The sequence below is a fragment of the Furipterus horrens genome, unplaced genomic scaffold (assembly GCF_987537825.1).
Source record: "Furipterus horrens unplaced genomic scaffold, mFurHor1.1.pri manual_scaffold_2, whole genome shotgun sequence".
Classification (NCBI taxonomy): domain Eukaryota; kingdom Metazoa; phylum Chordata; class Mammalia; order Chiroptera; family Furipteridae; genus Furipterus; species Furipterus horrens.
Genome location: NW_028327172.1, coordinates 22,016,243 through 22,042,295, shown reverse-complemented (window position 1 = coordinate 22,042,295; position 26,053 = coordinate 22,016,243). Strand labels below are relative to the sequence as shown.

At 36.9% G+C, this 26,053-nt stretch overlaps 1 protein-coding gene across 3 annotated transcripts in view; it reads left to right on the top strand.

The window, feature by feature from the left end:
- Positions 1-213: 213 nt before the first annotated feature.
- Positions 214-26,053, top strand: part of QSER1 (glutamine and serine rich 1) — a 62,590-nt gene continuing 36,750 nt past the window's right edge. For 2 of the 3 annotated variants that reach the window (XM_090262943.1, XM_090262924.1), the window contains exons 1-4: positions 214-288; positions 16,609-16,721; positions 17,108-17,269; positions 21,119-24,811. In XM_090262943.1, coding sequence (XP_090119069.1) covers positions 17,173-17,269; positions 21,119-24,811 — 3,790 coding nt within the window. In that variant the 5' untranslated portion in view covers positions 214-288; positions 16,609-16,721; positions 17,108-17,172. Of the gene's footprint in view, positions 289-16,608; positions 16,722-17,107; positions 17,270-21,118; positions 24,812-26,053 lie in introns of those variants that run through there. The other variant, XM_090262935.1, reaches the window with a different exon arrangement.

Here is a 26,053-nt window from a genome sequence, read left to right as displayed (position 1 = left end):
CCTCCCCCGCCTCTCCCCCCTCCTCACACGGGGCCCTAGAGAAGCCCCCACTGCTGCCCGCCGTCCCTACGCAACCCCCACGATGGACAGGAACTACACGACCTCCGGCTTCGCCGACCCGCCGCCGCCGCCGCCCGCTCCCGCAGCTGCCCCGGCCGCCGTCGCCGCCACCGCCGCCAGCACAACCACACAACCCCCCGCCCCCGCCTGGGCCTACGAACCCAGAGCTGCGGCCGCCGCAGCTAGTAGCAGTGGCAGCAGCAGCAACAGCCCCAGCCTCAAGGCCAGGTAGGGAGGGTGGGCGGCGAGGTCAGGGTGGGCCAGGCAAGGCCGGGGATGCATTTGGGGCCTTCTCCCCTATGCAGCATCGCACGGGGGTCCGGGCCGGGCGGGGAGCCCTCCACTCGTCTCCCCGCCCTCGCCCCGCGGGAGGAGCGACTGATGACTCCTTTGCGGTTGTCTGGGGGTGGGGGTGGGGGCGCCCAGTGCGGGATTCGCGCCTGGGGCTGATCTGGGACGGTGGGTGAAAGGGAGGGCTGGGCGGGAGTGTTGGGTCTCCGTCACCTCCTGGGTTCTGGGCTCTCACATGGTGAACTTTTGATTCGTGGCTGAACTCTGCTATCTTGGAGACCCGAGAGTGCCTCCGGGGGGGCAAGGGGAGCTCGGAGGAGTTCGAGGCAGTGACATTCCATTGTACTAGAACCGACAATGTGGTCTTGGGGGCCCTGGCAGAGTAAGGGAGGCAGGAGAAGAAGAGGCCCCGAGCTGCGTCGCTGACATTGGGAGACCCAGGAGGGCAGGACTGCGGGAGAATCCCTGGGGTTTGGGGCCCTGGGAGGGGTCCTGGTGGCGCGCAAACACTGCTGCGGGCTGAGTGACATATGTTTGTGGCAGTGGCCAAGATGAAGCTATCTTCCATGCGTTCAGAGTTACTCTTTGGTTTCTTTCCTTCCCTTTCAACTGCAGGAAGTAAGGGGTCTCTCTGTGCCCTCTGTGTCTTGGGGTGACTAAAAGTTGGGACGAAATGGGAGGGGGGCGTCAGTGAAGGCCCTAAAGGTTGAGTAATAGAAGCACGCTTATCCATTTCGGCTTCTGGAGCCCTGGTTCATTATGGAGCGCGGGGTTCAAGAGTTCATCTTTGCTTCAGCATAACCAAAGGAATCTAAAATGTTGACTCTTACTAGATATTTAAGTTCGCGGGAAAAATGTGGTAGTGCCACTTTGTGAAACGGTCATTTGAATGATAACTGGAAGGCGTGGTCTGGGTTGGATGATTCTCGAGCGGGGTGTTTTAAAGCTACCTCTGCTGAACGAACAATGCTGAATCTGGTATGTAGGTGCAGCTTCTGATTACGAGGACCCGGGAATCCTGGGTTTCCAATGACCTCATCCTCAACTACCAACAGGAAGCTTCTTGGCTTTATCTCATCAGATTTCTTCATTTTTGTCAAGACAGAAGTGAACTTTCTTTTTTACTTTGTATATTATAGTGTTATAGGTTATCTTTGTTATTATGAAAGTTTCATGTTCATAATTTGGAAAATAGGTGCGAAGATCAGCTGGTGTCTTTGTCTTAGATGGTACCTTGGGATGATTGTGAGAAATTGAGAAAAATATGGTTCAAGAAAAGGGAAATAAGCTTCTTTAGAAAGTTTTAGGTCCTTTGTTTAAAAAGACCTGGAATTAAAAAAATAATGTGCCAATTTGGAAATAAATACTTAAATGCTGAAACCCTTCAGAAATAGTCATAGCTTTTTATAATATACAATTAAGACATGTAAAGGAGTTTTATGAGAGATGTTTGGCACCATTCCCATTATTATTATTTATTGGTGGTGGTTTGACTCATTTTCCAAGTAGCTTTTGCATTGAGAATGATAGTTTACAAATTAAAATTACTTTCTCGTGTGAACAGCAATGATAGGTATTTGTGCAGCATTTTTTGTTTTAAATGAAAAAATGTTTTATTAGGTAAATGCAACAAATGCTACTTAGTTACTTCTGTTATTTCTTTTAGCAGAATACTTCTGAGGCAAGAAACTAAAATCTACTTGTCATATTTTCCAAATGTTATTTATCAAAATAACCAAGAATGACTTCCCAAACACATTTGAAAACAGTAAGTAGATTCATTTGGAACACATAATCTAAAGGAAATTATTTTCTGTTTATTGGACGTTATTGATCCTTCAATGCTAAGTCCCCTACCCGCCCCCGCCTAAAATTATTTTGGAGGGATGGGGTCAGCGAAATTATAGCATAGAAAATGCAGTCTTTCCCCCTCCCCCACCAACTTGCTTTGTTAACATCTTGTCTTAGGATCAGGCCATCTGTACAGGGCTACACACACTTCTTAATTGTACCTCATTTTATTCCTCAAACTGCACAAAGGCCTTTTTTACTTCAGTTTATAGAAAATACTGAATCTGAAATATACCCTGTTATAAGTCTTTGAGTATTCTGCATTTTCCGTAGCCTATTAATATTTTTATAACATTTTAAAGAGCTTTTTCATAATTCAGGTTATCAGTTGAATGTTTTTGTTTCCCTTTGTGGCAGTTTCTTCTTGAAGGTGCAACTGAGTACTAGTTATGATGATGTAATATGGATACTTATCCATAAAGAATTAGCCTGTCTGTCACCTTGTTTCCAGTAACCTATTCAGAAGCTAACAGATGGTAATGACATTCAGTTGTTACTGGCATGCGATCTTAACATCCTACTTTCTGTCTGCTAGATCCTGAAATGGAACATTTTCATCAGTTGATAGGGGAAACCATGGTGAGGATAGAATGAGATAACTCAGAAAAGTGTTTAAAACAGTGTCCAATATATAAAATAGTTTATAGAATAACATATAAAATCTTAGCTTTATTGTCAGCACTTAGAATAATGTTTGGCACATTGTAAGTGCCCACTAAACATGCAGTGAATGAATAGAATAATTATACTACTGGGCAAGATATTTGCTTTTAAATTTTTTTTATTGATTTGAGAGAGAGAGTGAGAGAACATCAATTTGTTGTTCCATTTAGTTATGCATTCATTTGGTTGATTCTTGTATGTGCCCTGATTGGGACTGAACCTGCAAACATGGCGTATCAGGATGACACTAACCAACTGAGTTACCTGGCTAGGGCCCTATTTGTTTCTTTAAAAAAAAAAAAAAAAAAATGTTCATTGACTTGAGAGAGAGAGATAGAGGGAGGGAGAGAGAAGCATCGATGTGAGGGAAACATTGATTGGTTGCCTCCTGTATGTGCCCTGACTGGGGATCAAACTTCCAACCTAGGTATGTGCCCTGACCGGGAATCAAACCTGCCATCTTTAGATACATGGCACAGTGCTTCAACCAACTGAGCCTCACTGGCCAGGGCTTTGCTTCTTTTTAAGAGGTACATAAATGCTTTGGGGACTTAGAAGGGGAGATTATATTAAGTTTAAGGAAATCATGGAAGCCTTTATCAGTTCTACTGCATACACATTGATCAAAATTATTAACATTTCATAAATGGAATAAGGGATTAGCAGAAAGAGAGCTTCCAAGAGCAAGTGTTTCAAAGAGGGAGGGAGTGGACTCTGCTACACCAGTGAAGGGCTGTCTTTGAACTGGCACAATATGACTACCACAGTCCACTGGGCCCAGAGCAGAGTTATGGGAGGGAGACTATACAAAGCCGTGTCTCATTGGTCACCAGAGTAGCACTTCCACAGTTGATTAATTAGTACAAGGGGTTTTGATGACAGGCCATGGAGTTGAGTTTCTACAGCCTTTTGGGAGTTTTGAAAGGTATTTGAAAAGGATGATGATGATAATATGAGCAAGAAACTGTTTTAATAGTAATTTCGCAGTCAGGTATAGAATGTGTTAGAATTGGCAGACGTAGAAAAGACAATACCAAATGAGAGGCAATTCATCAGACTAGACAGGAAGGATGTTGTATTAGTCAGGGTTCTACAGAGAAACGACCCACGGTGGAGAAGCGGGGAGAAAGATAAAGAAACATCAGTACACTGGAAATCGAACCTGCAACCTTTTGGTATAGGAGATGATGCTCCAACCAATTGAGCCACCTGGCCAGGGTGAAACACTTTTTTTAACAGCAACAAGGATGCTCTTCTCTCAGGGTTTTTGGGCTGTTTCCTCTGCTAGGACCACTCTTCCCTCTGATAATCTGCATGGCTTTCTCCTTCACTTCATTCAGTTCAAAATGTTACATTGTTAGAGAGTCACTCTTTCATACCCTCAATGAAATGGTGTCCATTCACCCTACCATCCTCATCATTGAATAACCCAATACCCTGCTTTAAGTTTTAAAAATATATATATTTGTGTATATATGTTTTTAATTTATTGATTTTAAAGAGAGAGGAATTGAGAGAGAGACAGAGGAACATTGATTTATTTCTCCACTTAATGCATTCACTAGTCAATTCTTGCCCTGACCCAGGGATCAAACCTGCAGCCTTAGCGTATGGGGACAACTGACCAACAGCTACCTGGCCAGGGCCCCTGCTTTAAGTTTCTTCATAGCACTTATCAACCCTTGATATTAAATATTTGTCTGTTCTTGTTTATTATTGGTTCCTGTCCATTAACTTGGGTATTTCTTAACAGTTCAACTTGAACTATTTATTTTTATTTGTCATATAATAAGTGTTCAATAAATACTGATTTAATGAAGAATATATTTTTTGCTGGAGTATGCTCTGCTTTGATGTATATCTAATATTTCATAGTTTAATTCTGACCTCCATAAGTTTAAGGTTCTATAGGGATCCCAACTGTGTACGTTGGTCCTATGGTAGGCCTGTAGGCATTTATGGGGTGTAACTAAGCATAAAATAATGAACTTTTCATATGACTTAATGCCATCATTTTCATTACAGTACTGTGTGATCACTGATCGTATTTAAATAACTTGAAAAGGTTTGTTTAACCCACTGAAGCATGGCAAACACAAAAATGTGGATTAGCTAAAATACTTTTGCTTGAATCTACTTAAATTAGATGGCTTAACATTTTAAAACATTTCTCATATTGAGCAGGCTGCAAGATGAATATTATTCTAGTATAGAGCAGCCAGTACTCTCCTTGCTTAAATAGACTTAAAACTATTTAACTCAGAGTTAGATTTGGCCAGAGCCACAAAGGGTTTAGAGGAATAATACCAAAATAAAAGGTATTTTGGAAGAGTGGTATTTAAGTAGAACTGTGGCCATACAAAACGAAACCTCAAAATAAAACAAAATAGAGATGGTCTTTTGCAACTGGTTAATAATATTAGTGTGACCTTTTTTCTGTAAACAAGAGCAAGTTTGGGCTAAATCTGATCTCCAATATACTAATGATTAGAATTGCTTCTGAGACTCAACTTCTAAGTTGTGTTTCAATATAGCATAGGACATAACCATTCCAAACTTGCTGTTAAAAGCTAATTTAAAATACCAGCTAATTAATCTTGATCTACTTTATCCCTGTTATGATCATTTTAGCATCACTCTCATAAAGTGTACTTTGGAGCATGTCTGTTATTCATACTTAATAGACATGTTTATTAGGAAATTTTAAGAGTAAGCTCATAAATTATGATACTTGAATAATATTTTATGAACTCTTAAAACTATTGTTTCAAAATACATATCTTATCTCTTAATGTTCATTATCATTTCCTCCACATTAACCTCTGTTGTGAACCAGAAATCCACAACATGAATTACCCTTTAGAAGTTGGTTTTCTATACTATAAACAATAACAATATTTTTAATATGGGAAATTAGAAGCCAAACACATGTAGAGAAAATGGTGTAATGAATTCCTGTATATTCTTAGCCAGTTTCAACAATTTCACCACATGGTCAGCCGTGTTTTATGTATATCTCCCACCTACTTTCTCTACCTTGTATTTGCTTTGCATTATTTCAAAGCAAATTTTAGGCCATGTATGCATCTCTCAACCATAATATGTCTCTGAAAGATAAGACTTAAAATTTTTTTTAATATAACCATATATGTAGGATATTTTAAGGCAGTCTATAAGTATTCTACCTGCGTTGCTATCTGAGGTATAAATAGTAAGTATAAATAATATAGTACAATTACAATTGTACAAAATACTACTGGTTTTATTGTAAGTCTTTGGGCTTACAAATTTCTGGAAGTTTCCTTAGGAAAACAGATGTATCAAACCTTTGGTGCTTCTGGAAAATTTCTGAGTTATTTTAATTAAAATCTCTAGGGAAAGAATAAATAGTGCATTGAATATCAAAACATATTGTAACTTTGGATTTTGATTTCACCTGAAAATTTTTTTCTGTATTCCAAAATTAATTAAGTTCTTATATTAAACCAAACAGAAATAAGTGTTTGTTTATAAATCTAGTGTACAGCCCTGACCTGTGTAGCTCAGCTGGGTGTCCTCCTGCAAAGTGAAAGGTCACTGATTTGAATCCCAGTTCAGGAGCGCAACTGGGTTGCAGGTTCGGTCCCTGATTGGGAAGAGGCAACTGATGAATGTTTCTCTCTCATATCTGTGTTTCTCTCCTCCTCTTTCTCTCTCCCTTCCCCTCTCTCTAAAATAAATAAATAAAATAAATAAATAAATAAATAAATAATAAATAAAATCTTAAAAAATTTAGTGTACAAATGTGAAAAGTGATAAATATGCATCTTTAGATAGACTTCATTATCTAATGCCAGAAATCCTAGACATGTTAATAATAGTGAACAAAACTGTGATGTAGTAAAAATTTGGCTCTACTAGTTTCTCAAACAAGGAAGAAATTTATTAGGGGAAAGACTAGGACACAAACAATAAGATGCAGTGCAAGAGCTAAAATAAAACATAGCATCTGTACATTTGAATCGTGGAAATATAAACTGTATATTATGTGTTGTAAGAAGTAACTAGCTATATATTAGTTTATTTTTAATACTTCTTTCAGAGCCTGAAATGAGAGAGAACCATCCAGGACCCACGTGATGATTTTTGTCTACCTTTTAAATGAGCATGTTAATGCCTGGACATTACAAGTAGTTGATACACTGTAGCCATTTGAATCAAAAAATAATTTGCTTTGACAGGTGGATTTCTTTTAGAAGAAAAGTGTTAAAGAAAAATATTGGGGATGAGAAAAGTTGGACCTAAAAATTTTATCTTTGTTCAAAGGAAGGGTCAATGATACAGGTGATGACAGAAATAAAAAGGAAGATGATAATTAAATAGAATTTTGGAATTGTTTCCAATTCAGACCTTGGTGACTCTTGTTATCATGGATAACATCACATTTCATTTATTTCCTGACATAATAGATGGAAACTGTAAGTAGCCTGACTTTGGCATTGTTTTTTCCTTCATATCTGTTAAAAATGCCAAAATCTGTCTTTGTTGTGAATAATGTTTGGAAATGAATGATTGATTTTCGAATATTCTCTACCAGTTCACTAGGCAGGAAGTACCATACTACTGTTCATTTCACTTTCTAGTGAAAACAAAAACACCTTCTGTTTAACCAGCACAATTGGATTGTTTGTATATAAAATGAAATAGGATTTTTTGGTAAAGATTATTAATGATGTATATAACAGTTAAACTCATCTCAAGAAATCATACTTGATTTAACAATTCATGTTACAAAGTACCAATTGTACTTCTTTTACGCCAGTTATCAATTGGAGGACCTACATAAGACATAATTTCACTCGGATGGTTCATCTGAGACCACTTTAATAAAGGGCTCAATTTTATGTTGGAGGCAGAGTTAAAGGACCGAAAAGAGATATGGGGACAGTAAGTGAGTAGAGGCATTGGGGAAGCAAGCCACTTCTAGTCCTGTGGAGAGGTGATAGTTACTGGAGCCCAGGAAGAGCTGTAATTGTGGAGGGATGTTGCATGACTTGAACTGTAGTTGAGTTAGAAGGAAGGAGTTGACAAATAAAACACTTCGGTCTTCTGCCTTCTGATTTTCTGCGGAACCTAGTTCTAATGCAGTGTATAGGAGTTACCTTGTTCTGAGGTAGTCTTATAAGTGAGCAAATTAAGGCCCAAAGAAGCTTTAAGTTGCTCAGGGTCCAGTGAACCCAGCCTGTTTGACTACTGCAGCACTTAAAAAAAAATTAACAGCTTTATTGATATTTATTTTACACACCATAAAATTTATATTAACTGTACAATTCAATGATTTTTAGTATCTTTACATGACATCACTAGTATCACCACAATCTAACCTTCAAATATTTTCATTATCCCCAAAGGAAACCTCATGTAGTTACTTCCTATTCTCACCCCTAGCTCTAGGCAACCATTAATTGATTTTCTGCCTATAGATTTGCCTTTTGTGGACATTTCATATAAATGAAATCATAAAGTATATGTTCTTTTGTGTTTGGCTTATTTGACTAAGCATCATGCTTTTGAGATTCATCTATGTTGTAGCATGTATCAGTACATGTAAGTACTTATAGTGGAATAATATTCTATTGTATAGATATAGCTCAATTTATTTATTAGTTCATGGACATTTGGGTGTTTTTCACTTGTTGGCTCTTGTGAATAATACTGCTTTGACAGATGTATTTCTTTTAAAAGAAAGGTGTTAAAAATATTGGGGATGAGAAAAATTGAATCTGAAATTTTATCTTTGTTCCAAGGAAAGGTCAGTAATCTTATACAAATGCTGTGAACATTTGTATAAAAGTATTTGAACACATGATTCATTTCCTTGGGTAGATACCTAGGAGTGGAATTGGTGGGTCATATGGTAATTCTGTGTTTAACATTTTGAGGAACTACCAAATCCGTTTTCCAAAATGGCTGCATCGTTTTCCATTACCACCAGCAATGTGTGAGGGTTTTAGTTTCTTCATGTCCTTGTCAACACTTATGATTTTTTTTTTATTATTGCTATTAATATCCTGAAAAGTTCACCATTTTTAACATGTAGATTTATCTCTTTTCCCATGATTTTCTGCAAAGTCAGATTTAAGGAGAGTGTCTTTTATCATCAACAACCTTGTTATTTTTACTTCTAAACTAAGAGACGTTGCTATAAAATTACTCAGCAGTTGGTAGCCAAGTTTATTAAACTCTACATCCCTAACATTTTAAAGTAATTTTTAGTCAAATATAGAACTACTTGGGTGGTAATGTGTATGTGAGGGCAAAGTGGTGTTATGACACTGATAGGTGTATTTGATTTTAGGATTCCCTTTGCTTTCAAGTTTAGTTTGGGAACTGATGGAAATGTTGTAGTGGGTAGCTGCTAGAGTCGCCTTTTAAAAGTGTATTTAGTCACAGCCCTTGCCTAAAAAACCCTTCAGTTGTTGCCCTGACTGGATGGTTCAGTTGGTTGGAGTGTCGTTCCATACACCAAAAGGTTGCAGATTCGATTCTGGGCCAGGTCACATACCTAGCTATTCAGTCCCCAGTTGAGGGGATTATGGGAGGCAACTGATCAGTGTTTCTCTTTCTCTCTTCCTCCCTTCCTTTCTCTCTAAAATCAATAAATTTATCCTCAGGTGAGGATTTAAAAAAAATAAAATACAATAAACCCTTCAGTTATTTTCTATTGCACTTGGAATAAATCCAAACTCCTTATTGTGCCCATAAGTCTTTTCATGTCTGCCCTTTGCCTACTGCCTCTTCGGGTGAGTGAGTGTATCTGCCTGCCATTTTCCCTCCTCTCAGTACATTCAAAGCATGTTGGTCTTCCTTCCACTTCCCTACATAGCAAACTTTCCCACGTCAGACCTTTGTATAACTCCTCTTTTCTTCCTCTGGTTTGGCACAGGGTTAACTTAACATCCCCTTTTTGTAGAGACTTATTGGTCACTGTGTCTTCCAAAAGTAGTGTCCCCCATAGCTTCTGTTCTCAACCTATTTCTTTTCTTCTTCTTCTTCTTTTTTTTTTTTTTTTTTTTTTTTTTTGCTGCCTGCTGCCACCCTCTAGGAAAAATTTCAGAGGCAAAAGTTTGGTAATAAAGTAAAGGAGCCTTGATTCAGAGGTGGTTACTTAATCCTATAAAGCACAGCTTTGATTACATAAGCCTATAAATTAAGGTTAAACTCTTAACACCTGAGTTCTCTTATCATTTCCCCTGTTAGTTTCTATAGGGTTAGTTTACAAACTAAAACAACATAATACAAAAGCTGCACAATTTTGGAAGAATTAGGCTCTTAGGGAGCCTAAGAGCCTGTTCCCGCTAGAATACCCCAAAAATAAACCTGCCATCCTCTGTCAAGCCAGCCTTATCCTAGGCCGTGCTCAGGCTTTCTTCCCATACAAAATACTGTTTGTTGGGAAATGCAGGCAGCTGCAGCACAGTCATCCAGGCATCCTTGAGGAAGAAGAGCCTGATAGCCAAAGAAAGCCCATCCAGGAGCTAGAAAGCCAGAGCCAGACCCTGACAAGAGCCAGCTCAGGAGCCAGAAAAGCTCTCAACCTATTTCTCAAGACACTTTTGGGCAGTTTCACCCAGTCGCATGACTTCAGAAATACCCATCTGGTAATATATGATTCCTGATTTATTATTTCCAGCTCAGATTTCTTCTCCTGAGTTTTAAGTAGGAATGCTCATTAGTGCTCTTGCTTATTTCTCACTCTCTTATGAACACCTCACCTCAAACTTAATGCATCCCAAATCAGACTTCAGCATCTGTTCAGCCTTATGGGCAGTGCGGGCAGTGCACTGTCACACGATTCCTCCATCTTTCCCCATAAATATTTGTTGGCCAACTTTGTCACTTCTGTTTTTTAAGAGTTCTCAAGTAGCTAACTATTGCTACTTTTCTGTCCTTATTATAATATTTTACCTGATTTCTGTGGTACGGTGTTGGCCTTCTTGCCTTCAGGCTTGCTCTGATCTTCATACTGCTTATCAAATTATCTTTCTAAGATGGTGATTATCTACTGCCAGTATGTAGTAGAATTGTCTTATGAGCTTTTTCAGTAGGGTCCTGTCTCAGAATTACAAATACATAACTTCTGGAAGTGAGAACTGGGAGTGCATATTTTGAAAAACCCACCAGATGATGCTCATGAGCACCCCTGTTTAAAGAACATTCTTTTAAAATAAAATTTTAATAATTTAACTGATTACAATTCTATATAGGCTTTTGATTCCCTTGAAGATAAAATGTGGATCCTCTTTTTGGCATAAATTTTCCATAATCTGGCTCCCGACTCATATCCTCATCCCTTGATAGAACAATGCAGAATTATGTACAGGCCTACTAACCATGTTATTCACATTGTCAGGTTTTTATATATGGTATTCTCTTCCTGAAGTATTCTTTTTTTCTTTCCTTGGATAATTCTCCTCTTTCAATACTCAGGTATCATTTCTTAGGGGTAAGCCTTATTTATGGGCTATATTTCTGTATTTACTTACTGATTTATTTTTGTATCTTCTGCTTCTTAGCATAATATTTGGCAGTCAATGAATGTCAGTTGTATAGATGCAGACCTCGCCTTTAGATGCAATAATAATAGCACTGGTTGAAAACAATGTGCTAAACATACTATTATGCTAAATGCTCTATATATGCTTTATCATGTATTGTCACAACAACCTTCTGAAAGTGGGTGTTATTACCCATATTTTGCAGTTGAGGAAACTGAGAACATAGAAAAAGTATGTGATTAGCCTCAAGTTGCAGAATTCGTAAAGAACAACTGGATTAGAATCCTGTGGCCTATTTCCAAAGCCTGTGCTTTTATATAGGTGTTTTACATAGTTGTTTCATGGTTTGTTTTTTTCAAATTCATGGTAAATAATTCTTTAGTAAAGGCTGATTATTCTTATGCTTTGAGTTTTGTTTATAATTCTTAGACCATGATTGTTCAAAATAAAATAATATTAAGTTATGAGTGGGACAAACATGCTAAACTTCTACACAGTGAACTCAGTGTTTATGTCTATACCATTCCGAAGACAGATTTTATACTAAAGAATACTGTGTGATAAATAAAGTAAAGATATTTAGCTTAACTCAATATTAGAAATACAAAGAACATTAGACTTCATAAATAGAAAAACTAGCACTATTCAAGATATGTGCTTTGCTGAAGTCTTAAAACGTGTTATTTGCAGAATCATGACTGGAATCTAGGCCTCCTGGTTTCTAATCTAGGCTTTCTTATCTTTCTCAACTATGAAGAGTTGATATGTGTAAGAAAAAAATATTTTCAAAACCTAAAGAGAATTCTGTTTTTATTGTATTAGAATATATTTTTTTCCAGTGGTCAGATTAACACAGAGAAGAGAGTGATATGACTACTTAAGGCAAAATCATTCATTCAGTGCTTAAGTAACTTATGACTCTATGCAAGTTCTGGCTTGTTTTCTGGGATTTAACATTTCATGGAACTTATTGCTAATTGATTTTAAAACTTGGAATGTGTTTTATTTCTTAAGTATTATGGACATAATAGTAAGCTATGCAAGGAGAATTTGTATATCTTACTTCTATCTGAAAAGAAACCATAAGATAAGTTACTCAATATATTCAAAAGCATTTTTTTCTTTTTTAAAGATTTTCAAAATTTACTTTTAGAGGGAGGGAAAAAGAGAGGGAGAGAAACATCATTCAGTTGCTTTTCACACACCCTGCAACTGGGGACCTGGCCTGAAACCCAGGCATGTGCCCTGACCAGGAATCAAACCGATGACCTTTTGGTTTGCAGTACAACGCCCAACCCACTGAGCCAGACAAGTCAGGGCGCATTTTTTTCTTATGAGCATATACCATCTTCATTGCAAAAATTGCCATTTTAAATGAGATTTTTGTGTCAGCTTTCTCATCTGCCTTAAAACTTAATTTTCTTTGTTAAACAAATTAGATTAAAGTTAGGAAAGTTTCGGGAAAGAATGTTCAGACCTAGAATAAAAGGGTAAAGAGTGGTAACTAACTAAATAATTAATCTGTATTGGTTTGTTCTATTTCTCAGGAAAATGTCGATTTAGAAAAAAAAATTAAGTGACAGCTCTTGAAGGAAGATACTTCCCCTCACAAAAGTCTCACCCTTCTTGTCAAGATTGAGTCCATCCCCCACTTTGAGTATTGGGGAAGGGAATGGAAGATAAAAATATTATGCTAGGCTGGGAAGGAGATCGAAGCATTTGTGACTTATCCCTTGGCTCCTTCCTCTTCTCTAGACTTTTGCTCCTCTAATGTTTGGAGTATGTAGGAGGATTGTAAAAATCTTCTGTCTCTCTCCCTACCACCCATCCAGGCCTTGGGGGCTAGGGAGAGCTCTGTTACCATGAGCCTATATTAAATAAATACATATTTATTCAAAGGAGATTCTACAGTGGTTCAGATACGGTAATGAGAAACTGGCCTTGTCTGGATGCATTTTTTCATTGCTTTTTGGTTGGGGGGAGACATCAGTGTGAGAGAAGCATTGATTCGTTGCCTTCGCGTACATGCCTCAACTGGGAATCGAGCCCTGAACTTTTGGTCTGCTGGACAACAACCCACTGAGCCACTGGGCCATGCTCCCCCCCCCCTTTTTTTTTAAGGGCAAACAGTTTGAACAAACATTGCAAGAGAAGCTGAAAGAATAGCTTATAAACATAAAAAGATGCTTCTCATCATTTGTTATTAGGGAAATGCAAATTAAACCACAATGAGACACCACTGTACTTACCTAGAATGGGTAATATTCAGAAGACTGAAAAAGATCAAATGGTCACAAGGATATAAAGCAAAACTGGAATCTTCATTCATTGTTTCGTTTTGTTTTGTTTTGTTTTTTTGGTGCAATATCTTTTTTTTTTTTCATTCATTGTTGATGGTAATGTAAAATAATACATGCACCTATTTTCTCACCCAGTAATTCCACTTCAAATATTTAATTTAGAGAAATGAGGACACATATCCACAAAAGACTTACATACAAATGTTCAGCAGGTTTATTCATAGTGGCCCCTAACTAAAAACAACCTAAAGGTCCACCAGGTGACTAGGTAAACATATTTTGTCATATTCACCCAGCTCTTTGAAAAGGAACAAACTACTCTTGTATACAGCAACATGGGATTTATCTCAAGAACATGCTGAATGAAAAGAGCCAGACATAAAAATGTACATACTATGGTTCCATTTATATGAAGTTCTAGACCAGACAAGCATAAATTTTAGTAACATTAGACTTAGTGGCTTTCTAGGGATGAGATGAAAAAAGAGAACTGACTGCAGAGGGGTATGAGAAACTTTTTGTTGTGATGGAAATGTTCTGCAAGCTGGTAGGGATTGTGATTATACTACGTGTATACATTTATCAAAAAATGTGTACACACTGAACTGTATACTTAAAATAGGTGTACTTTATTGCATGTAAATGTCAATAAAATTTATTTTTAAAGTTAAAAAAAAATTTAGATCCTAAAATCGCATCTTCAAACAGAAAATCTAATTCCTATATCTAATTAATAAGGTAGCTATAACAAAGAATAATATATTACTTTTGAATCACTGTTCTACCTGTATACACTTAGTGGGATATAATCTTGGGACAGAAAGCCTGAAGAAATACTGATCTTTACTTAGCAGATTTGTTTTTGGTAGAGGTTGTGTTATAGTATTTTCAAATAGAGCTGATGAGTAAATATATTGAAGTAGTTCTGAACTAGGGTTCAAATCTTAGGAAAAGGGAGATACACATGTGAAATGAGGGAAGATGAGGAATACTATATTGGATTTGAATTAGAGGTGTCAGTATGAATTCTCGTATCTAAAAAGACAAGTATTTTCTTAGCTTTCTCCACCTAAAGGGCCTAGAATCAATGAATGACACCTCAGGAATTGAACACATCTTATACCCAGATCTTGATTTCTAAATGCCATTGCCCACTAAAAGGGGTCCTAGTAGAAATGGTTGGTTTCAGGTCTGGTACAGTGGAAATATGTACAAAGGGCCTGAAACATCTTGTGCTAGAAGGACGTGTTTGAGCACAAAGGAGAACATATCAAAAGGAGACAGGACCAAAGGGACAAATTGAACATCAAAGAGTCTACAGTGATATGTGTTTATAAAGTATAATTTATATATAATTTCTGAAAAACATTAAAATATATAAGTATAGTATACACATAAGAGAGAAAAAGGGGGGAAAGGCTCTTTTATTTTACAGAAGAATGCTTTTAAATATTGAAATAATGAAATAATTAGAAACCTACCATTTCCAATCTCCAGTGCAATAATTGAATTAAAGATCTTGAGTGGATGATGTCTAAAATCATTGGCTTTCGGGATCAAGACATTTACACAGTGTTAAAACAATACCTCAAAATTGCATATTAATTTCCAAGGAGAAAAATATTACATGGAGAGATCTGACGGTACCTTTCAGTTTTGCATCACCCATAATGAGACAAACTGACATTGTGTGTGTCCTCATGTTATGCAATAAGAAGTACAAAACATCACTATGTACTTCTCATGATGTAGCAATCAGACAAATCCAGAATTTGGGTTAGTGTATAATTCATGAAATCAAGACAAAGGGGATCTGGAATTAAGGGCAGGGTGAGGGCACTGTTCTAAATTTATATGACCTTTGTATTGCATGCTATTCAAAAAAAATTTATTTTTGATTCATGGATTTTAGAAAGAGAGAGGGCAGGGGGGAGAGACAGTCAGACAGACAGACATTAGTCTGTTGCTTGCTTACTTATGCATTCATTGGTTGCTGCTTTTATATGCCCTGACTGGAGATTGAACACGCAGCCTTGCATATAGGGATGACACTAACCAACTGAGCTACCCAACTAGGGCACATGCTATTATTGCCTTAACGTTAAGGTTCTTCATGTCTACTAATTGTTTATATAGGAGAATGTCCTATCTTTAGGAGATACAATTGAAGGAATTAAATAAAAATGTGGTGTCATGATGTCAGCAAGTTACCTTTAAATGGTTTAGTTAAAAAGAAAATGTGTGTACAATGATAAAACAAATTAACAATGTTAACAGCTGTTGAATCTTAAGTGACAGGTGTATGGGTTATTCCTTATACTATTTTAACTTCTGGGTTTAAAATATTTGAAGTAAAAATCGAGGGAAGAAAACATCTTGTTCTGAGTGATCAAAAATGTACAAGCTTGAAATTTTCTAGGTGAGCTTTTGGGAAATAGTATTTATGATTGATTTATTTGAATTATATTCCATAGAATGTTAGAAGTACCTTAGAGATGATCTTGTCTAATCTAATAGTCATACAGATAAGGAAATTAGTCCAACAGTAATTGAGTCAGTTATTGAAATCACACCAATGAGTTGAGCTTGGACAATAAATTTAACTCTTGTCTTCCAGGATATTGCTTTTCCCACCATAACATGTTTTGCCTCTCTCAGGTGGTAAAAGGTGAAATAAGGAAAATAGTATTTATTATTTTTCTTCCTAGTATATCTTCAATATACTTTCCCTATTTTGACAGTATTGTCAGACTGGGTTTGATGTATCAGTCTATAGGTCAGGATTTTAGTCAAACACTTCTGCTACTTTTGATAACTGCTCTCCTAGAATTTTTGTTTTCTAGAAATGTTTTGATCATACAGTTTGGGTAATGTGTTTTTGGTCACTTATTTTTATTATCCTCTAGTTTAAGCTATGAAGAAGGACATCCCTCACTCTCTGAAACAAATCTCCTTCAGAGACAGACTTTTGCAGCCTCTCATCAGCTTCCTGGATATCCTACCACACCTCAGCCAACCGGTAAAAATTCTCATGTGAAATATAACATGAATCTGGGTACATTTAGTGAACAAGAAGAAAGCTCAGTTTTAACATGTTGGGTTATGAGTGTGTGGCAGGACATAACGGCGCCACAGGAAATTTTTAAATGAAAATGAAATTAAAAGCTCTATATTTTATTGATAAGGGATATTTATATAATTAATTAGTTGGGAGTTTTTTTCATGTGTCTGGTAGATTTTAAATTAAAACTATGCTTGATCAAATTAATATTTGTTTGCTGTTTCAAAATAAATCAGGGTTGTAGAGCTTGGCCTCAAGTTTCAGATTAAAAAAAAATACAATCAGGAATGTAATTTTATATTAATAACATTTTTACTTTGGAATATATTTTATCTCAAATGTAGGTCTTTCTGGAATATTTGATACTGGTGTGAACGGTGCCAGCACTAACACTAAGGAATCTTCAGTAATGAACTTTCTCTCTTCTGTTGAATCTCGAACAGCTCAGGCTGCTTCTTCAGGAACTCCTCTTTTACCACAATTCAGGGCTCCATCCTGGCAGACAGGTGATTTCTTTGTTTTCAGAATTTTTAAGTCTTACAAGAATATACTTTGTATGGCCTTGCCATTATGGTAGTGTCTCTGAGAGTAAAGTTAATTATTGATTTTCCAGTGAACTTTGAAACCTGGAACTTTTCGCAATTTTAAGTTGGAAAAAATTCAAGAAATTGTTACTAGCAGAAATTTAGTTATAGCACTGTGATAAAAACCGAGTTGAAGAGGGTCGATAATTATTAAAGATAACCCCTAGAAGTAAAGTTTTCATTTGGCAATTTAAGTACAGTTGACCCTTGAAAAATGTGGGTGTTAGGGGTGCATTGACCTCCTGCACAGTTGAAAATCCACATATCACTTTATTTTTAAAAGAAAACATAATTTACTTTTTTTCAATTATAGTCAATATTATTTTATATTAGCTTCATGTGTATAGCATAATGGTTACATATTTATATAATTCATGAAGTGGTCCCCTCAATAATATTATTACTCACCTGGTATCATCATACATAGTTATTACAATATTGACTGTATTCCCTATGTTGCATGTAACCTTTGACTCCCCTAAAACTTAACTACTAATAGCCTACTATTGACTGGAAGCCTTAACCAATAACATAGTTGATTAACACATTTTATGTGTTATATATGTTATGTACTGTATTCTTAAACTAGAGAAAATGTTAAGGAAAATCTTGAAGAAAAAGTACATTAACAGTATTTATTTTTAAAATTCTCATATAAGTAAACCCATGCAGTTCAGACCTGTGTTGTTTAAGGGTCAATTGTAGTTCTTTATACTTGAGAGGAGTAAAGATTAATTTTTTTCCCATTTCAGCTTTATTGACTATAATAAGATATTTAAAGTATACCTTGTGATGATTTAATACACATTTACATTGTGAAAGAATTCCTCCTCATTCAGTTAATTTATACACCCATCACTTTACAAAATTTTTTTATAGAGATTTTTTTGTTTGTTTGTTTTTGGTGAAAGATTAAATTTCACTTATTTTAGTGACTGCAGGCCAGGTAGGTGGTATAGTCAAAAACAGTTATGGGACTGATTTCATCATTAAAGTTACGTAAACTTATCCTTAATTGAAAAGACTGAATCACTCTTTAATAAAAATCATAACAAATTAATATTATACAGAGTGGAGCAAAAGTAGGTTTACAGTTGTTCATATGGAAAATAATATGGTAATTAGTAAATAAGAATACACTGTTTCATATAATCATAACTGTAAACCTACTTTTGCCACACCCTGTGTTGTGCCCATTTATGTGCTCTTTGTAATGTTATTTTTCAACTGTTTCTCATGCACAGTTATTTGTATGTGTTTTTATTCTTTGCAGGATGACAGGAAGGTTCATTCTTAAGGTTTTATTTTAAAGAATAAGATGTCATAGCATATTTGAGAAGATATTTGTAAATGATAGCTGTAGGAAGTAGGATTTTGTCATTCCGATGTAAATTCCATTAACGGAGCTCCTCAGTATGTCTCAGCATTTTTTTCTGCTTCCAAGGAGATAATAAAACAGGATATTAAAAAACACAATAGCTTCATCTTTTGCTTCGTGGAATAATTTTGCATTACACATATTCATTTAGACTTTCTATTCTGGTTCCTATGATTATATTATTTTAACCATTAATTATAAGTGTTATTTATTCTTTTAAGTGTCACTAGATATTTTCTGTCCTTGCAGTAGTAATACTTTTTTGACATTAATGGAACGAAGTGAGAAAAGAATGTTTTTGAAAGGGCTAGAGAATCTTTCCCCCCATTTTTCCAAAGTAAAAAAATATTTTTAAACAGAAGCTCACTAAAAAGCATGTAAACTATACAAGTGTCTATAAAATGGAAAGCAATCATTTCTAATAACAGTTCCACTTTTTTAAAGAAGATTTAACAGTTTGGTACTTACTCCCTATTGATGTCTTTGTATATCAAAATATACAGCTGATCTATGTTTGTTCATAGCAACAATACTATTAGGATATGCTGTCATTATTTGATCAATCCCCTATTGATGAACATTTAGGTTGTTTTTACTTATTATTACATACAATAACTGTAGTGAATATCTTGTATAAATGTCTTTGTGTCCACTTATGAGGGGGGACCCCAAAAAAACCCCAAATTTATTTATAAAAATTTCTTACATGTCTAAACATCAGTCACATTCAACATACTCTCCATTTGATGCAATACATCTATCAAGGCATTTTTTTTCCACTGCTCAAAACAGTTTTTGAACTTGTCGATTTTGACGCCTTTTAGTACTCCTGTCATTTTTTTGTTCCACTTAAACTGTTTCCTTTGGGGACATTTTCACCCCGGGAAACAAAAAAATGTCCCTTAGGGGCTAGATTGGGTGAACAGAGAGGGTGGGGCATTGGGGGTCATGCTGATTTTGGTCAAAAACTGCTACACACTCAGTGCAGTGTGGGCATATGCACTTGTAAATCACCCATCATGAAATGGGTAAACGTGTTGAAAGAGTGTTCAAAATAAATTCACTGAAGCCAAATGCAGCCTCTCACAACAGCACCAGCTGGTGCACGGATACAGATAGGTTCCTAGAAAACTCTCACCTAACAGGGGAGGCCTGTACTACAAGGGACCCACCTTCCAGAAGATAATTCCAGGTTTTGGGGGGCCCCCCTCGTATTTCCATAGGTTAAATTTCTAAATGTGGAACTTTTGGATCATAAGGGTATACATTTTTTTTACTCTAGCTGTATATGGCTAGAATGCTGTCTTGAAATGTTGATTTCTTCTTCTTTTTAAAGTATATTTTATTGATTATGCTATTACAGTTGTCCCAATATTTTTCCCTTTGCCCCCCTCTGCCTGGCAATTTCTTCTTGACAGGACTTCATTAATTTCTGATTATCCTTTTATGATAAACATGCATCTTTTGCTGTTGAAAGTTATCATAGGAAGTAAAAACTTGAAATGCAAGAGTTTTTTTAAGTGCATATATTTTGATAAAAGAAACTTTGCAACGTTAACCTATTATTGTGAGATTTATTTATCATGTTAAATGTAGGCAATTTAGTTTCAATCTTTTTTTTTTTTTTAATTTTATTTATTTTTAGAGCGAGGGGAAGGGAGGAACAAAGAGAGGGAGAGAAACATCAGTGTGTGGTTGCCTCATGCACCCCTAACGGGGGACCTGACCCGCAACCCAGGCATGTGCCCTGACTGGCAATCAAACCGGTGACTCTTTTGTTCTCATGCCGGCACTCAATCCACTGAGCCACACCAGCCAGAGCTAGTTTCAACTTTAATGTTTTGAATATTTTAGTTTCTTCATTGGTGTCTTGCATTGGGTAAATTAATCAGAGATTATGCACATTTTTACTGGTTTCTTAATTGGCTTTGTCTAACTATATATAAACTCATATTTATATAACAATTATAGGTATGATTGTTGATACCTGTAACTTTGTTTTTGCTTTAAGAAAGCTAGTTATCCCTGGCTGGTGTGGCTCAGTGGTTGCAGCACCAGCCTGTGAACTAAAGGGTCACCGGATTCCTGGTCAGGGCACATGCCTGGGTTGTGGGCCACGTCCCTAGTTGGGGTGTGCAAGAGGTAGCCAATCAATATTTCTCTCCCTTTCTTTCTCCCTCACTTCCCTTCTCTCTGAAAATAAAATCTTTTTTAAAAAAGGAAAGAAAGCTATTTTGAAATGCAGTTTTTAGAATTTACATGTAGATTTGTCAGTCTTATAAAAGTTTTGATGGGTTGAAGGTTATATAATTATCTACTATGAAAACATATATATATGTATATATATAAGTGTGCTGTAATTGCATAAATATCTTCGTGTTTTCTCTTCACAGGTATGCATTCCTCAGCAGCAACTGAGCTGTTTGTTACTGGACCTTTGCCAACCACTGGAACACTTCCACCTTCTGCCCTCTCTGCTTATCAGCATCCCACCACCTTCAGCAATAGAAACTTTGCCACCACCTCACCTTTGGTGCTTCAGGATTCAACTTTTAACACTACATCAAATGGAATTTTAAGTCCTCATGACCCTTTGCTACAAATCAAAACTTCCCAGGGAACTGTTCCAACTGCTTTGGCATTTGAGCGCCTGGGCAGTTCTGTATTAAGTAACAGCATACCACCTCAGTCCTCAACGTATCGCTCAGCTCAAGAGTCTGCACCCCATCTTTTACAACCTCAGTTCAGTTTGTTGCCTTCAGCACTTGGGGGAACTCAGCAAACTCCTCAAGCCTACAGTTCTACTCTTTTTACTAATTCTTCTGCTTCCATTGAAAGAGCTCTTCTTCGAGAATGTAGTGTTATTAAACACCATCAGCGGCCTTCAGGTACCCAATCTATTCAGGCACAACTGACTGGTTCACAGCATTCCTTACATAGTTATCTATCAAATGCAAATGTAGTTAATTTTCAGGAAACAAGCAGGCAATCATCTTTATCCTGTAGCCCAATTGGAGAGTCCACTCAGGTGAGCAATGGAGAATTGCAGCAGAAGACCTCTCAGGTCTCAGTGGAACTTGCTCAGTCTTATTCATCTGCAATTCCATCATCAGGGTATCCTCCTTCCACTACAAACGTGAAAAGCTGTTCTACAAAACAACCACTCACATCAACTAAGACCCCAAAACCTCAAAGTATAATTCCTCCTGTGCAAACACTAAGCTATTCCAAACCTTTACACAACCAGAGTTCTGTAATATCGGGCCAAGCACAAATTTATTCTACAGCGCAACTACCTAGCCTTTTATCCGTTAGTCAGTCCCAAAATTATGGTTTAGTACAGCCACATAATGTGCCATCTATTGTTCATTCACAGGTGTATAGGTCCAGCAAAGCTGAAAAGTTGCCATCCTTATATAAAACGTTGACTTTTTCTGGCTCATCTCAGACTATAACTTCTGAAAATCAGACACTTAATTATTCTTCTAATCAGCAAGAGGTATTATCTTCAGTTACAAATGAGAATTACCCTGCTCAAACAAGAGATCTATCTTCAGGTAGCCAGTCTCAAAGTTATTCATCTGGTCATTCTCAGGGTTTGTCACCAGTTAGCCAGACACAGGTTAATTATTCATCTCAATCACAAGTTTTGTCAGTTGTTAGTCCTTCAGAAAGCTATGCGTCGGGGCAGTCCCTAACATTAACAGCCCCTTCTCTTTCTTATTCTTCCGCCTCTCGGGCTCAGAGTTTGCCAGATTCTAGCACAACCCAGAATTATATTTCTATGCATTCTTCCCAAAATGCTCAGGCTCAAGGGTCATCATCTCCCCAGTCCCAAAAGTTTTTGCCTGCTGTCCAGTCATCATCTTTTACGTCTCCTACTCATTGTCAGACATTACAGAATAACATACCTTCCCCTGATCCAAAGTCTTATGCTGAAAGAAAACTTGACTCAAATGTGTATACTTCTTCAAAGCAAGACGATGATTTTCCAATGCAAGAGTTACAGGTATTACAGCCACAGGTATCTCTTGAGTCATCAACCCAAAATCTATCTGATGGGGAAATTAATGTTCAAGAATCAGCTTATAAGGTGTCAAAGGCAGATGACAGATACTCTCAGAGCGTAATCAGAAGTAATTCCCATATTGAAGATCAAGTTGTTGGAATTGCTCTACAGGGTTCAAAAAAAGAAGAATGCATGGTTGGTTCAGTGACACAACTTAACCAACAAATTGGCCAAGTCAATAATGCAGCAACCCTTGATATTAAGAAGGCAACTGATTTAATGCAAACTTCACAAATAAGGTTGAATAATAAAGACCTAAACCAGCAGCACTCTCTTATACATAAAGTTCATGAAGCCAAGGTTCAGGAGCAACATGATCAAATTGTTAACGCTTCATCTCAGATTCAAATTCCAAATCATGCTTTAGTGCATGGCCATCAGGCATCTCTTCCTAATACACAGATCCTTCTAGATTCTGCCTGTGATTTACAAATTCTTCAGCAGTCAATACTTCAGGCAGGTTTAGGACAAGTCAAGGCGTCTTTACAAGTACAGCGTGTTCCAAGTCCTCAACAAATAGTACATCCTTTTCTTCAAATGGATGGTTCTATTATTCAGAGCAATGGTGATCATTCTCAGCAGCAACTCCATACTCAAAATTCCGAAATTATGAAAATGGACCTCACTGAGTCTTCAAAACCTTTACAACATTTAACGACAAAGGGTCCCTTTAGTGAAACAAATCAACATGATTCAAAGAATCATTTTGTTTCCCTTGGGTCAATATGTTTCCCAGAGGCAATGCTTCTCAATGATGAAAGAAATATTTTATCAAATGTAGATGATATCTTAGCAGCTACGGCTGCTGCTTGTGGGGTTACACCTTCTGATTTTTCCAAGTCAACTTCAAATGAAACCATTCCAGCTGTTGAAGACGGTGATTCTAAATCTCATTTCCAGCAGTCATTAGATGTCGGGCATGTGAGTTCAGATTTTAACTCTCTAACAGCTACAGTAGGAAAGCCACAGAATTTAAATGATATTTCCCTAAATGGAAGTCAAGTTACGGTAAACCTTTCACCAGTACCTACCCTTCAGTCAAAAATGACTCTTGATCAACAGCACATTGAAACACCTGGTCAAAATAAAGCACCTAAACTCTCTTCACCAGTGGCTGGACCAAATCATGAGGTCCAGGAGCAAAGTTCTGGCCCATTCAAGAAACAGTCTGCTACCAATCACGAATCTGAAGATGATTGTGAGGTTCCTGTTGATAGTTCATTAAATAATAACAGAAACCAAGAGTTTGTTTCTAGTAGTAGAAGTATAAGTGGAGAAAGTGCTACGTCAGAAAGTGAATTCACCTTAGGAGGTGATGACAGTGGTGTGTCAGTGAACCCAACTAGGAGTGCACTTGCACTGTTGGCCGTGGCCCAACCTGGGGAGGCAGTTAGTGTCAAGATTGAAGAAGAAAACCACGATTTAATGCATTTTAACCTTCAGAAGAAAAAAACTAAAGGGAAAGGGCAAACTAAAGAGGAAGACAATAGTAATCAGAAACAGCTGAAAAGACTTGCCCAAGGGAAACGCCAGAACCCAAGGGGAACAGATATATATTCGCCATATACTCCTCCTCCCTCCGAAGGCTGCCATGATGTTTATCAGCATCAAGAAAAAATGAGACAGAAGATCAAAGAAGTAGAGGAAAAACAGCCAGAAGTCAAAACAGGATTTATTGCCTCCTTCTTAGATTTTCTGAAATCTGGGCCCAAGCAGCAGTTTTCCACTCTTGCTGTACGAATGCCTAACAGGACTAGACGACCAGGGAACCAGATTGTTCGCACATTTTGTCCCCCACCATTTCCAAAGACTTCATCCACAACACCCACACCTTTAGTGTCTGAAACTGGGGCTAACAGTCCATCAGAAAAAGTTAAGGAACTTAAAAACTCAGAACATTTATCTTCATTTTCTTCTGATGAAGATGATCCTGGAGTATGCAGTCAGGATATTTATCAAAGCGCCTCTACTACCTTAACTACTCTGGATGCTACTTCTGATAAAAAAAAGAAAACAGGTAAAGTTTTAAAATTTAGATTCATAATTATGGCTTTCCACTATTTTTATGGCTCTAAAACTAGGTTTAAGCTTTTTTCATTTGAGGCAGGTCTGCAAATAAATTTGCAGGGCAAAAATGCATAGGTAGGTATCTTAGCGACTTTTTTTTATTAATGTTCCTTGCCTGTAGGAAAGCTGTGGGTTTAAGGTTGAGTAGTTCTGTTTCTATCTTGGCTTTTCATTACTACATGCAGCCTAACTTACATGGTATGCTATCCAGACTTGTCTAATCTGAGACATTTTGAAGTGGCTTGTGGGTCTGTAACCTCTTTTGTGATGTACTTCTTAGCTTCTTTCCAGACTTGAGACTGCCTAAACTACTAAAGTGACATGAAGCAAATGATATTCCAAATGATCTATTAGCATAACTATCTCCTAGTATATTTCTAAAGAATTCCTATTTTGTTATGCAGGGAAATTAGCCTAGTGGAAGGTCAGTGTGACAGTCAAAGACATTTATGGATGTGGCTGATCCTAGTAAGATTTTACCCTCCTCTACCTCAATTCAGAGTTCTTTGCAATTACTATTATAATATTCTCTTACATTCCTAGAATAAACCTTTTGTAATTTCTATTCTAAAATGTGCCTAAAAATAGATTCTTTCAGATAACTGGTATTATCTTTAGTTAAAGGCATCACCGTCAACCCAATCCTTACTATTAGGTCTTTGAAATTCTCTATCCCCATTGCTCATCTGCAAGAACTCATCTCTTGCTGGGATTACTGCAACAGATTTCTCATTAGAATTCTTCCCACCAGTTTCTGTACCAGTCCACCCGCCACATTATCATCAGATTTATCTTTATAAAAAAGGAAAACTGATTGTTATTTCTTTACTTTTAAATACTTCTTGCTTTAAGTTTAATGGGAAGAAAGAGAAATATGTTAAATTCTCCCTTTCCATATATTACTCTCTGGCCTCACTCTTTCTACTTTACCTCTTCTGTGACAACTGAATTTCTCATTGTCCTTTGGACCTGTGAGCTCCTTCACAATGGTGAGTCTTTCAACAGGTTTTTCTCTGCCTCCTCTCCATTTTTTATCCCAGCGGACACTTAGCTATCTTTGAAGACCATCTTCAAAGTCACTTTGTGGAAGTTAATCTAGGCAGAATTAGTGTTCATGTCCTTTAAATTCCCACAGCCCTTAAATATCTCTAAAGGGCAGAAGTTTTAAAGTGTGATGAGGTCTAATTTATTC